We start from the raw sequence: 12,844 nt of genomic DNA on the forward strand, positions 1-12,844 counted from the left end.
ACAGGTCGGGAGCCAGCGAGCAGAGGAGGTGGCCTGCAGTTGGCAAGCACCGCTTAATTGGAGCCCCTCGGGATCCTGGGCTGACCTCAGCCCTGCTCAGTCCAGTCTTAGAGCTCCAAGCTCCGCCAGTGCCCCCAAGCTGCTCTTCTACGTCCCTGCTCCCCGCATCCCCCCACTGGGTGGAAAGCAAGCCAGCCAACCCAACACAAAGCATCAGAACAGAAGTCAGGAGCAGGACTCAGAGGGGCGGAGGCCGAGGTGCTGGGAGATGTGGTTGAAACTAGCTGCTCGCATCTCAGGTGGCCCTGGTGCTCAAAGCCTGCCCTGTCTTTCCCAACCTCCCTGTTCCCTGGGATCCTCCTTGGTCCCCAGCGAAAAGGAGGAAATAGGCTCTTTCCCATCTGTCTTTGGTCCTGGCTTTAAAAAGGCCCCTGCGGTCTGTCCCCTCTCACTGTGGAATCTCCCCCTCCACCAGTCCCCAGGAACGTATGGCAGACTCCATAGTTCCTACCTCTTCCTCGGGCTTGGTGTGGCCTTGTGCCCTCAGGTGAAAGGCCCTGCAGTCGGGGGGGCTGAGGGAAGGGGCAGGGGTCCTCACTGTCCCTTCCGTGATATCCCCGCAGCCGAGCCTGTGATCCCTGGTGCCAGGAGGGACCAGGAGTAGGTCCAGCATGGGAAAAAGGGCAGTATTCCTTTACTCCGTTAATATTGCATTAGGTGGATACCTGACTCCGTCCACTTCCCATTGTCCCTCCTCCTGGGTGTGGCCCTGTCCTCCTGTAGGCCCAAGTGGGGTGAGGTGCAGGCTGCAACCCTAAACTCACCTATAGCTGAGCCCACCCATCTTGAGCCATGCATCTCCCTGTGGAGGCTTGACTATGGTTCTCAAGACCGCTGTTCTTTTTCTTTTTAAAAATTTCTCCACTTTGTATCTCTTACAAGGACATTTGGTATTGGATTTAGGGCCCACTTGGATAATCCAATATGATATCCTCATCTCAAGATCCTTAACTTAATTGCATCTGCAAAGACTCCCTTTCTAAATAAGGTAATATTCACAGCTTCCAGGAATTAGAACATAGACATACCTTTTTTGTGTGTGTCTACCATTCAGGCCACTACATTTTTATATATATATATAGATGTAGATTCCTAAGGTTCCGTGATGTGTTAGCTCAGTTAATAAACCCAGAAATGTTTCCCCAGTAGTTATTTATCCCATAGGCATATTACTTACCCAAGGCCCGTGCTCCTTATGCTAGTTAACGTGAGTTGGGTGAAACCATTCTGTCCTTGGAGAGGTGGCCTAGAAACCTCAAGCCTCTCTACTCAGGGTTGGAGAGCCAATCTCACCCCCCCCCCCCCAAACCTGGCCTGATCCTCGCCCCAGGCCTTTCATGTGGCACCAGCTCACAGTTTAGGAAGCACCTGGCATGTTCATGATTTCCTACAAAGGCATCAGGCAGGTGAAGGGAGGCTGGGGGACACTGATCCGCCTGCGCTCTCCAGCATCATGCTTTCTGGGATGTAATAACGGGAGGAGAGGGAACGAAAGGTGCTGTCAAGCAGGAAAGTAGATGCCTTTGGAATCTATCACAGCACCAGTTAATGGAAAGCAGCGTGCTTGCTACTCTGGGCAAAGGGCAAAGGTTATTATTGAAATAAATGTTAATCGGTGAAATTTGAAGATGATCCACGTGGATTAAAGATTTGGACTTTTTTTTTTTTTAAATCAAATCGTTTGATTAGGTTACTGGTGGCTGAGGTTAAAACTAAAATTCTGCATTTGGTCTAGGGGGTTCTTTAATTACTAAAGATATAATGTGGTGAGAAAGCCAATAATCAACTTGGTGGAAAATTATTTTGCAACCAAGTGGTTTTTTTATTTATTCATGGCTGCATGAAAGTAGGAGAAACAGGGCCAGGGTGGTGGGCCTCGAGGACCCACTGAGGATTTATGATCACATTTGGGCTTCCCCTTCCTGGATTCATCAAAGTCAGAATGCTATGCACCTACAGGTTAGACCGCGACTTCTCTCTAGAGAAAAGACTTTCAAGTGAGTTCACTCATTGTAAACCCTTTTTGCATCTGCAGACCTGATGACTTCCTTACTGGTTCCATGGCTCAGATCTAGAAGGATGTCCCTGTGGTTGGGAGATGCACTGGGGGTCCTGAGGAGACCTTGGTGTTCACAATGACTGGGAACGTTGGCCAAACTAAAGGTAGTGAGCTGGGTCCCACCACTTTGGTCTCTCTGTTATTCTGGAGGTTGTGACTTAGAGGGACGTGTCTGAAAATGCACAGCTGGCCATGGCTGCCCAAGCCTTCTCCTTCAATGGGACTGTCTGGTCTCATTAGCTCAGGCCTCAAGGGAAGCAAAATGCTGCAGAATAGAAGCAGCGTGTGGGGATCTTCTCTGGATCACTTCAATGTCAACTTGGGGAACGGTTCCCCAAGTGCTCCTTTGTGGGTTTCTTTCTCTTATTTCCCATGCTCCAGCACCAGTAATGTCATTGCCGCAGCGTTTACCGTCATCTCTCAAGGTGTGTTGAATTTCAGTGAGTGCTGAATGTCTGCCCACATCTGGGCAGGACAGGTTGGCCCTTCACACAGAAACCTGTCTCCAAACTGGCCTGTTGGCACATGTGCCCTTGCCGTACCACAGGCCAGGCGGCCCTGTGCGCTTACCCGCACGTTGGCCGGGGACCTGGCTCCTCAGCTCTCCACCGTGACCCACCCCCTTGCAAGGCCCGAGCAAACAGCATCATGGGAACAGATTTCTCCTCTCCCCAAACCAGACTATCCCAGAATCTCACATACTCACAGGGAGCAACAGTCTCTCCATGGCTCTATTCTTAAATTTTCTTTACTGCAGCTTACACCTACTTCCACTTATTTCTCCCCAGTGGAGAGAGAAACGAACAGCTTTGCCACACAACAACCTTCCAGAGCTTTCAAACCAGTTCCCACACCTTTTTCTTCTTTAGGCTAAAGAGTTTCAACTTGTTTAATCTCTTCTTAGGAGTCCCATTTTCCTACCCTTTTAATCAACCTAAGGCTCGACACATTAAGTTAGAATAGTAAACGCCAGTTTACTTTATCTCGTATGTTAATTGGAAATGGCAAGAGATTAGAATAGAGCAGTGCTAAGGAACCAGCATTTACAGTGGACCTACTGTGCGCTCGTACTGTGAGACGCCCCTTAGTGAGTCTTCCTTAGGCCTCCAGGACTTCATGTCCATCGGCCCAGCCCTGCCTTGACTCTAAAGGCGGTCATTGGCTTCTTGAGCCTCCCCAGCTCCTTTGACTTCACACCCTCCCACACAGGGACACCTAAGGCCTGACTCAGTGGTGGGAGCTGAACAGGGAAGCGGAAGCGGAATCAAGACACTGAAAAGAGGGAGGAGGGAATGGAAATCAGAAGGCCCGGCCACTGCCCAACCCACCCTCACACCTCCCTGTCCCTCACTCCCATGGTCAAGTGGCGAGACCTCCCTCTCCCTGCCATCCCCTGGTGCTGACTCTGCCAGGACAGCCCATGACTAAGCCTCCGACATGGGCCACCCCAACATCCGCACCCTGTGGTGAGGACCCTTCGAGCCCCGTGGGCTCCGCCCTGGCCTGGGACACCTACTTGTGCTCGCCATCTCTGCCTCCCTTGGTCTTCTCTTTGCCTTTGCTGAGTAGGGAGAAGAAATGAGGAGACAAGGGGAGGGGTGTGAGAGGGTGCGGGCCAGAGACACTGCAGTCTTAGCCCCTGGCCCTGCTGACCCCCATGCTCCCCACTGGCCTCTCGTCCCACAGTCCCCTCGCCCCACAGCCTCTCACTTCAGCCCACTTAAGCCTGTCGGGCAGGGATCCCATAGGGCTGGGGAGAGAGGGACCTGGAGCCCTGGTGAGGGCAGAGGCCTCAGGGTATCAGCTAATCTCCTCCACCCCAAGGTCTAGTGATTTCTAAATGTGGGTCACAGGGGATTCAGGGAACTCAGGGGAGCCTGGCCACCCTCCAGGCCTGAGCCACCCTACTCCTCCCCTAATCCCCTCCAGTGGAGTGGGGTCCTTCCAGGCCCCGAGGGCCTCTGAGAAGACAGGTGGGCAGAAGGAGGCGGGACCATGGAGGGCAGGAGGGCCAGTAGGTGGAGAAAGAGAAGGAGAGAGTCTAGAGTCCAGGGAATCCAAGGAAAGCCCCAAGCCTCTAGGGCGGCTGCAAGAGTAATGCTGTCTCCTTTCCTTGTTCTTTCTATGATGTGGCTCCTAGGTTGGCCACAGCAGCAGAGCTCAGAGACCAGCTAGGAGTGCAGCCCACTGGCCTCACACAGAGGGAGAATGTGTGCATGTGAGTATGTGCAAACACATGTGCACTTGTGTGTGTATGCACATGTGTGCTGAGTATCTCTGGAGATTGAGGCAAATACATACTGACATGCAAAGGCCTGGAGCCCCAGGTTTGTGCATCTGAGAGCAGAGTGCCCTGGGGTTGTCGATGCATCCCCTCTCTGCAGTACTGACAGCTGGGATTGGGGGAGGCATGGAGGACCCTGTGAGTAAGGGCACCCACTGGCCAGGGTGCTGTGAAGCTCCAGCTACGGGCTGCGTTTGCTCGAGAGCCCTTGGTGTGAAGTGGGGTGACCAGAGCTGAGAAGAAGCTCCATCCACAGCCGGGCCCACCATTGTAGGCCTGAGAGAGGGACGGCTCGGCGCTGTGTGAGCCACAGCCGCCCAGGTGGGCAGCCCTCTCGACTGTCCAGGGGCCCCAGAGAGCTGTTTCCCATGGGCACGGCCCCAGGATCCAGAGTATCCCTGGGTCCCTCAGGATCTCGGAGTTGGATGGGAGCCAGGATGCTCAACCCATTCCCGGTACTGACCCAGAGGGGCTGGTGGCTGGCCCAAAGTCACTCAGCTAGTGAGTGGCAGTTGGGTAGGATGGGACTTGAACTTAGCTCTTCTGACTCAGAGTTAGCGCTTCTTTTCTTACAGTTGGTGGCCCTTACCTGGCTTCCCATCTTGTCCCCAGAAAGCCCTTGCTCAGAGCCCACCTGCCATCTCAGGCAGCCCCCCTGCCAACACTTCCCTACAAGGGACAGAGGTTGGGGACCAGCACCCCTGGCTCCCCACCAGGTCTCGGCTTCTCCTCTCACCATTTCCAGCCGGATTCCTGACCCTTTGATTGTCCAGCTGCCAAGAACCTGTTTGTCACCAGCCCTGACATGGGGCAGCACTCGGCACCCCAGTTACAGCCTGTCTCTCAATCATCCCTTTGGCTCTCCCAACAACAGTCAGGGAGGAGGCTCATTTGTTCTGGCCCCCGTTTCACAGGAGGAGGGGATGTGACTGGCCGAGGGCCACCAGGCTGGGGGGAGGCAGAGCTGGAGAACGCAGACCTGGACCTCCAATTGGCTGGCTCTTCCCACCCCACCCAGCCTGGAGTCCAAGGAGGGCAGGCCCCAAGCTGGCCTGGGTGATGGTCCCCTTCCCCGCCCACCTCAGCCCACCTCAGCTGCCTGAGGCAAAGGTCCAGCCGCTTTTGTCACTTTTGTCACGGGTGTTGTTCCTTTGGCCTTATCACTATCACCCCCAGGAGGCTCCCCGGGGTCCTTAAGCTCGTATCTGTGTATGTGTCTGTGGTTGTGTGTGTGTGTGTGTCGGCGGGGTGGGAGGAGTGGTTCAAGTGCACAGAAGAAAAACATACTTGTCCGATAAAAGCATCAAACTCAATTCCGTTAATGTGTGTTTTTTTTTCGGAACAGGGACTGAATACACTTACTTGGAAAGGAACGGGTGGAAGGAGATTGGAGGAGATGATTGCAATGGGATGATTGCAATGGGAGGGAAGCATCTCCTCTCAAAACCCACCCATCCCTAGATGCACCCTCCGCTTACCTGCATTTCACACATCATCGCCAGGGACCTAGGAGCCTCTGGACGATGTTTTACTAGCCCAGATTCTGCCTGTCTGGGCTCTAAGCGTAGTACAGTTGTGATCCCCTCCCTCCTTTTTTGGGTAAAAATCGTTCATTTGGGAAGCACAGGCCTGGACACAGCCTCCTGTCAGCAGGAAGTTTGCAGGCATGAACTCTGGACACCGAGGGTGCTGGGATGAGTTCTCAACAGAAGAGAGGAGAGAGGCTGGGTCCCAATCGGGACCTCCGGCTTCACTCTGGGAGGAAGAGGCCACCTTGCTGGGCTGTCTCTGGCCAGGGCAGAGGCCAGGCTGTCTTGAACAGAGAGACCAGGCCTCCCCCTCTCTGAGGGGGCAGGAGGCACCCTACTCCTCCGCGGTGAGTTCTGGAATAGGGGCCTGGGGTGGGGATGCTGCAGCAACACCTTTCTCCCTGTGCTATGCCTTTTGAGCACCTCAGCCTGTTCTCTGGGCTCAGTCAGGCCTACGGGGGCCTCCTGGGGGCAGTGGGCAGCCAGCGGTCCCAGCCTGTTACCTCCGGAAGCTCTTCTCGCCCGCTGGCCGGGAGCCGAGGCGGGAGCCGGGGAGCAGCCCATCCGTCTCCTGGCTGTCCTTCTCTTCCTCCTGAAGGGACTCGTCTCCCAGGAAGTCCCCGTCATCCCAGGAGCCCACGGTGCCGTCCGTGTCCTGATACCGGACCTCCACGCACAGGCTGGTCTGGAGGGAGAGAGAGGGGTGGTGAGCAGCGAGGACCGCAGCAGCAATCGTAATCCCACACACTGGGCTGCGTTGTGGTGTTTGCAAAGCGCTTTCCCACCCTTAGCTCCGTGGAGGAAGGCAAGCTGGGTATTATCCTCCTCCATCTCCCATTTTGCAGATGAGAAAACAGAAGCTCAGAAAGATGGACATTCACCGTCAGCCAACTTAATAGGCTCCAGCTCTTGGCTCTATTCCTCCCAGGTGCCCAAGGTCAGGGCCCGCCCTGGAGAGTTGAGCTTGGATTGGGGTAGACTCTCTGAACCACTGTATCCATAGTCAAGAGCATCATCCAGTGTCCCAGTGAGCGGTCACCCTCTCGACCTCCGAACCAGGGCTGCCTGAAGGGAGGAGGGTGGCCTCCCTGAAATCGGCTGACCTGAGTCACCTCCTCCCGTCTCACTCCCCATCCATGAGGATGCCCCACCCCGAGCCACTCTACGTGTGTGGGGTGGAGGCGAACAGGCCCTCGGGTGACCCCACAAGGGGCAAGTCCAGGTGCTCTCTGGGGCCACCCACCTTGATGATAGCGTTGTTGTCATCAATCAGCGTGTCCGTCACCTCCACGTGGTTCTCCTCCACCACCTTCTGCAGCACCATGCGGAAGGTCCCGATGAGCCTGTGGGGGAGGGGACATGGGGTTTCAGGTGGAGAGGCCAGAGTGAGGAGGGACGTCCCCAGAGGCTGTGAGTGGCAGGGAAGGAGAGCGAGGGCTGGAGAGAGGGAGGGCTCGTTCAGGCTCCTGGCCGGGGCTGTGGAGGGTGGCCCCACAGCCAGGGTGGCATGTCCAGGAGGACATGTGGCCCCGACAGCTGTGTGTGGTGTATGTGTGAGACCCATTTTCCTGGGAGTGCTCAAGGGCAGCGAGCACCAGGGGGATGTTCACAGACCAAGGAGACAGGGTGCAGCCTTCTGTTCTCCGGGTACGTGGACTCGGGGTTCCGCTGAGCCCCTGCAGAGCAGCGTCCAGATGCCCAGCGCAGAGGCTGCTGGGGAAGGACTGGACCCGTGAGCAGCTACTCCACGTTCAGCCTCCCTCACCGTGACCACTGGCGCATGCATCCCTGTTGGTCCGTGGTGATGCCCACTGGCGGGCACGCTGCTAGCTCCTCGAGGGTGAGGGCCATGCGATGGCGGGACCCCCATCCTCCCCGGGAGCGGCAGCCCTGCTGTGAGGAGCACAGTCTTGGAGTCAGAGGCTGTTGACGGATTGGAAACCCAGCTCTGACACTCACCAGCAAGTTGCCTGCTTCCCAGGCAGTTGACTTAGGCTCTTAGTCCCTGTTCTCTCTGAACTTGGCAGAGGTGTCCTTTATAGAACCAACGGAGACTCTCTGTGCCAAGCTCTCATCAGAGCTCGGAGCACACAGCGCTCAGAAAGCAGCCTGGTCATGGGAGGGAGGGGGCGTGAGTGGGTGTTCCTGTGAGTGTCTCCAGGACAGGGTTGGGTCCCTGTTTCAGCCTCTATTTGACATTTCCAGCACATCGGAGATCCCAGCATCTGCTGGCTGGATTAATGAACACAGTGGGTGCCCAATTAATGCTGAGTTGACTCGAACCCCATTCCACCCTGTGGTGTGGAGGTGCTGCTCTGGGAGAAGGGACCCAGAGAGCGGTCCCCACAGGCGACTCCGCAGGCGGATGAACACACACACAGCCCTTCCTGTTGAAGACACCGAGGAGGGCATCCACAGCGTGTGAGAGTGTGGGGGTGGGGGGTGGGGGGGCTGGGAGGCCGGGGGTCATCTGGTGCTGCCATTGGTTTATAGAGGAGGAAGGTGAGGAGGAGAAAACAGGAAGTGACATAGCAAATCGATGGCAGATCCAGGTGAGGGGAGGTACTGAGTGAATTTCCACTTAACAGGCAGGGAGTCCATGGAGGGAGGGAGTGCGGGAGCAGCCACATTGGATGCATAGGAAATGCTTCCCTCTGGAGCTCAGAGTCCCACCTGCCAACCCACCTCCCTCCCTGAGGGCCGAACTGTCCACACCATTCCTCCCCTCTAAGCCTGAGTAGGTTTCTAGGAGCTTCTCCGACCTCGTTCCGCCGTAAGGCATCTTCTCTCCCAGCATCCTAGCCTGTCTCCAGCTCGGGCAGCGCACAGAGACCATGGCTGGCCTGGGCTCAGGGGACCTGGACCCACGCTCCCCCACAGTGCAATTTCATCTTTATAAAGTGAGGGAGGTGGGTTCCAGCTTCCGTACTGTGTGGACATCGTAACAGACTACAGGCATGAAGGAACACCTGGTCTTCTCGCAGCCTCCCTCTTTTGGTTCTAACTCAGTGGTTCAAACTCCAACACGAAGGGTCATCGGGAGGGCCTGTTAAAACACACAATACCGGGACCCACCCCCACCTGGTTGCACTGGCCAGTGTTTGATGGCTGGCTGGGGGAGGGGAAAGGCAGGCCTGACCTGTAGCTTTTGCAACTTCATGGTGCACACACTCCCCCCATGGCCAATTTCAGGCTTCCCAGGGGAAGTCACTGAACTTGAACTTGGAGTTGAGAGAGACTTGCACCCAGCACATCTGCTCCAGCTCCAGCTCAGCTCCCGCCCCGCCCCAGGGCATCTGATTCAGCAGGTGGGGCCAGAAAATGGGTGTTTCTGACAAGTTTCTGATGCTGATGATGCTGGCTGCCGGGGGGCGCACTGAGAATTTGTTCTACTGCTGCCCTTTGCTGACTGGAGCTTCAGGCGTTCTGTTCCACGAGGAACCGTTTAGCACCCCATGAAGGCGGAGCACTCAGGGACATCCTTCCCTGGCAGCTGCCCCTGAAGGCAGAGGAAGGCCCAAGGACAAGCAGAGATGCTGCAGGGTGGCAAGACACCCCCAGGGGGCAGGATGGAGCTGTTCCCCACAAGTGCTCAGAGAAGCCTCTGGCGCCTTCCAGGCCTAGCTAAGGTTAGAGTCTCACACCTTTAGACTTGGGAGCGGCCTGGAGGAGAGTGTGACCAGCATTTTAGAAAGAAAGAGTCACTCAAGCATCCTCAACGACAGGTTCTCAAGCCCCTGCCTGACTCCCCTCACGGGAGCTCCCTGCCCCACAGCTACGCTCACAGCTAGTCCACCTGCCCCGGCTTTAATCACACCGTCAGCCAAGGTCTGCCTTCTGGCCAACTCCCACCCTCCCCGCTCCTCATGCCCTGGCCCAGGCCCTGTGCACACACAGATTACACGCCGTCCCTAGAGGAAGGCAGTGTAGACAGCGTAAGGAGCCTGGGCTCTGAGGCCAGTCAGAGGTGGTGTCTCAGGGGGACTCCACCACCTGGCAGCTGTGTGACTTTGGCTAGTTTTCCAGCCTCTCTGAGCCTCGCTTTCCCCATCTCCCCAAAGAAGGTGAGGCCACTTGCTTCGCTGTGTGGTGGTGAGAACACACAAGTGAAACTCCTCTAACACTGCACACTCAGGTGTGGGCGCCTTCTCCCCTCAGTGTGCAGAGGAGCGGGGGGATACTGTCTGGACGGCTCATGCAGGGCTGGTCTCCTTCGCAGGATGGGCTTTGGGGGGCAGATGCACAGTCTCACGGAGCTGGGCCCCCACTGTGGCCGGGAGGGTGGGGCTGGGACGCTGGGAGCCAGCGTGGCCAAAAGAATCAGCTTGTCACAGACCCGCATGGGGACTTTAACTCCTAACAGTTCCCCGCCGCCCCATCTCCCTCAAACAAAAATAGAAAACAATATTCTTTGAAATGGGCAATAGATATTGTCTTAGTCTTGTGTAAAGTATGAGGAAAAGCATTTTTATGAAACTTCGCTCTTCCTACAGGTATCGTACCATCTAAGCAAAAACAATGCTTGCTATAAAAGCACAGCTCCCATGAGTGCCTTGATCCTTAATCCTGCTTCCAAAAGAATGGGGCCCTTCAGCACCCCTCTATAGACAGGGGGGAAGCCCTGACTTTGGGGTACATGCTGACACCCCGCCCCCCAGGCAAGCCCTCCCACCCCGGCTGCCCTTGTCCAGCCTGGCTGCAGACTCAGTGGGGTCTGCCTTTTGCCTCTACTCCTCCGGGTGGGTCAGTGTGGAGCAGCTGCCTGGGAGGCTGGGGCCCAGGGCAGTGGAGGAAGGATGGGCTTAAGTGACCCTGGAAAGTGGAGGTGTGAGATCCTTCGCTCTGGGGCAAGGAGCACTGACCTGGGGTCAGCAGGTTGAAGACCTGGTTCTGCCCTGACCCTGCTGTGTGACCCTGGGCAAGGGCCCTCTCCAGGCCTCAATTTCCCCCAGGCTGTTAGGTGAAGGAGCTGGGACCCAACCTTCTGTCCTCTGACAACCTCCCCTATGGGGCCCGTCCAGATTACCCATCACAGAGAGGGCACCCCCGCAGTGTCCACAGCTGCCCGGGAGGCCGGACTGGCCCCAGGGAGGATTCCCAGGTGATTAGCCAGCAGGGAGGGGCTCAGCGCAGACTGACCACAGTGGAGCTGCAACCAGGCACCAGGACCTGTCAATAATTCATCGCTTTCCCCCTGGGACCCGGTGTCAGGTGCCCGAGGCCTCCACTGCTGTCCTGGCTCCTGCATTATTCAGGAGACCGGTGCCTGGGTCAGACCACACACACACACACACACACACACACACACACACACCCCTGCCAAGGGTCCTGGACAGGCAGAGGGGAAGCACAAGACCCTCTCTGGACCCAACACTCATCCTCACGGGGAAGTCCAAGGTTCCTGAAGGCAGGGCCAAGCGGACCAGGGGTTTCCTGGTCCCTGACTCGGACCATTTCTTCCTCCTCCCTGCAGCCCCTGGAACCACTGGGCGACGTGGGACCAGTTTCCAAGCCGCCTTCCACTTCTAGGACAAATGGGTCCCATTTCTCACACCATTTCACGTTTCTCCCAAATGCACCCGTCATGTGACTGGCTCTCACCTGGAGTGCCCTCAAGTCTTCTGATTCCTGTTCCCAGATCCTCCCACCCCAGGCACCCTCTGACCCATGGAGACGTGTATTTGTTCACTCAGACAAAGGCATCAGGGGCTTCCTGGGTGCAGGCACCACCCCAAGCAGTGGGTGTGGTTTTGCTGGTTAGTAAGCCCAGAGCAACTGGTTTTTGAACCCAAGGTAGGAATTGACATTTATTATACTTAGCCATCATTCCAGACTGTTCAAATCATTCAGAATTCGGCCTCTCGCCCAAAGAGGAGGACGGGAACCTCGACTGAACCTCTAGCACCTGGTTCTGTGCCTGACACACAGTAGGCACTCAGTAAACATTTGGGGGAATGAATGAAGAACAGACATCTACCTCATTTAACCCTCACGGCTTCCCTCTGAGGTAAGTACTTGTCCTTTTTAGACATGAGTGTATTGAACTCGGGGAGATTATGTAACCTGCCCAGGGCCACACGGCAGATGGCTGAGCTGGGACCCGAGATCAGGTGTGCCCGACTCCTCAACCATCGGACTTCACTGCCCCAGAGCTCTCGTCTTCCATGGGTGAGGCACGTTTGCCCTCAAGGCTACAGATGGTCTATTGGAGGGTATTATCAGCCATGACATTAGCGTCTCAGATGGGTAAACTGTTGTCCAGTACGGTGTAAGGGGGAGACTGAAAGACGGAGACAGGAAGCTGTGAGAGCACTGGGGACAGACGGAGTGAACAGAAGGGTGAGGTGTTCTAGACCGACAATGGTTTGGAGGGCTGGGGGACTCTGAGGACAACATGGGGGAGCAGGCAGAGCTTGAAGATCAATCAAGGGTAGGCTATGGGGGTGGGTCCCTTTTAAACCCAGAGGAGAGGGCAGCCCATGGAGCAGGGCAGGCCCTCAGCCCCCTCGGCCCACCTCTCCTCCCACCCCGTGCTTACTTGTTGCTGAAGACTTTGCTGTAGTTGAAGATCTGAATCTCGAGCACCTCATTATTGTTGATGCTGCTGGCCACCGGCCACCGGAAGATCTGAGGAGAGAGGGATGGCTGTGGCCTTGGGTGGGCGTGACAGGAGGGCATGACCTTGTTGGGTGGATGGAGTATGTGGTTTTTGCTCTGCGGGGACTTGGAAGGATCCCTGGTAAGCTGGCCCCTCACATTGGCCCAGTGCTGCCCAGGGGCAAGGTTCACATCTGGAATCTCATTTCATTCCAGCCACCGCCTGGTAGCATGGGTGCTGTTGCCCACTTCTCTTTCAGAGATGGGCTGGGAGGGGTCCGGTGACCTGTAGGAGGCCACAGGGGGAGTGGAAGA

At 56.3% G+C, this 12,844-nt stretch overlaps 1 protein-coding gene across 5 annotated transcripts in view; it reads right to left on the reverse strand.

Moving 5' to 3' along the window:
- OTOF (otoferlin) overlaps positions 1 to 12,844 on the reverse strand; it is a 72,126-nt gene that overhangs the window by 37,390 nt on the left and 21,892 nt on the right. For 3 of the 5 annotated variants that reach the window (XM_008162342.2, XM_028140271.2, XM_054727923.1), the window contains exons 3-5: positions 12,471 to 12,559; positions 7,176 to 7,275; positions 6,436 to 6,617 (exon numbers count right to left, since the gene is read on the reverse strand). In XM_008162342.2, coding sequence (XP_008160564.2) covers positions 6,436 to 6,617; positions 7,176 to 7,275; positions 12,471 to 12,559 — 371 coding nt within the window. Of the gene's footprint in view, positions 1 to 3,635; positions 3,681 to 6,435; positions 6,618 to 7,175; positions 7,276 to 12,470; positions 12,560 to 12,844 lie in introns of all 5 variants that reach the window. The other 2 variants (XM_008162343.2, XM_054727924.1) reach the window with 1 other exon arrangement.

This window comes from Eptesicus fuscus, chromosome 16, assembly GCF_027574615.1.
Source record: "Eptesicus fuscus isolate TK198812 chromosome 16, DD_ASM_mEF_20220401, whole genome shotgun sequence".
In the NCBI taxonomy this organism is placed as follows: domain Eukaryota; kingdom Metazoa; phylum Chordata; class Mammalia; order Chiroptera; family Vespertilionidae; genus Eptesicus; species Eptesicus fuscus.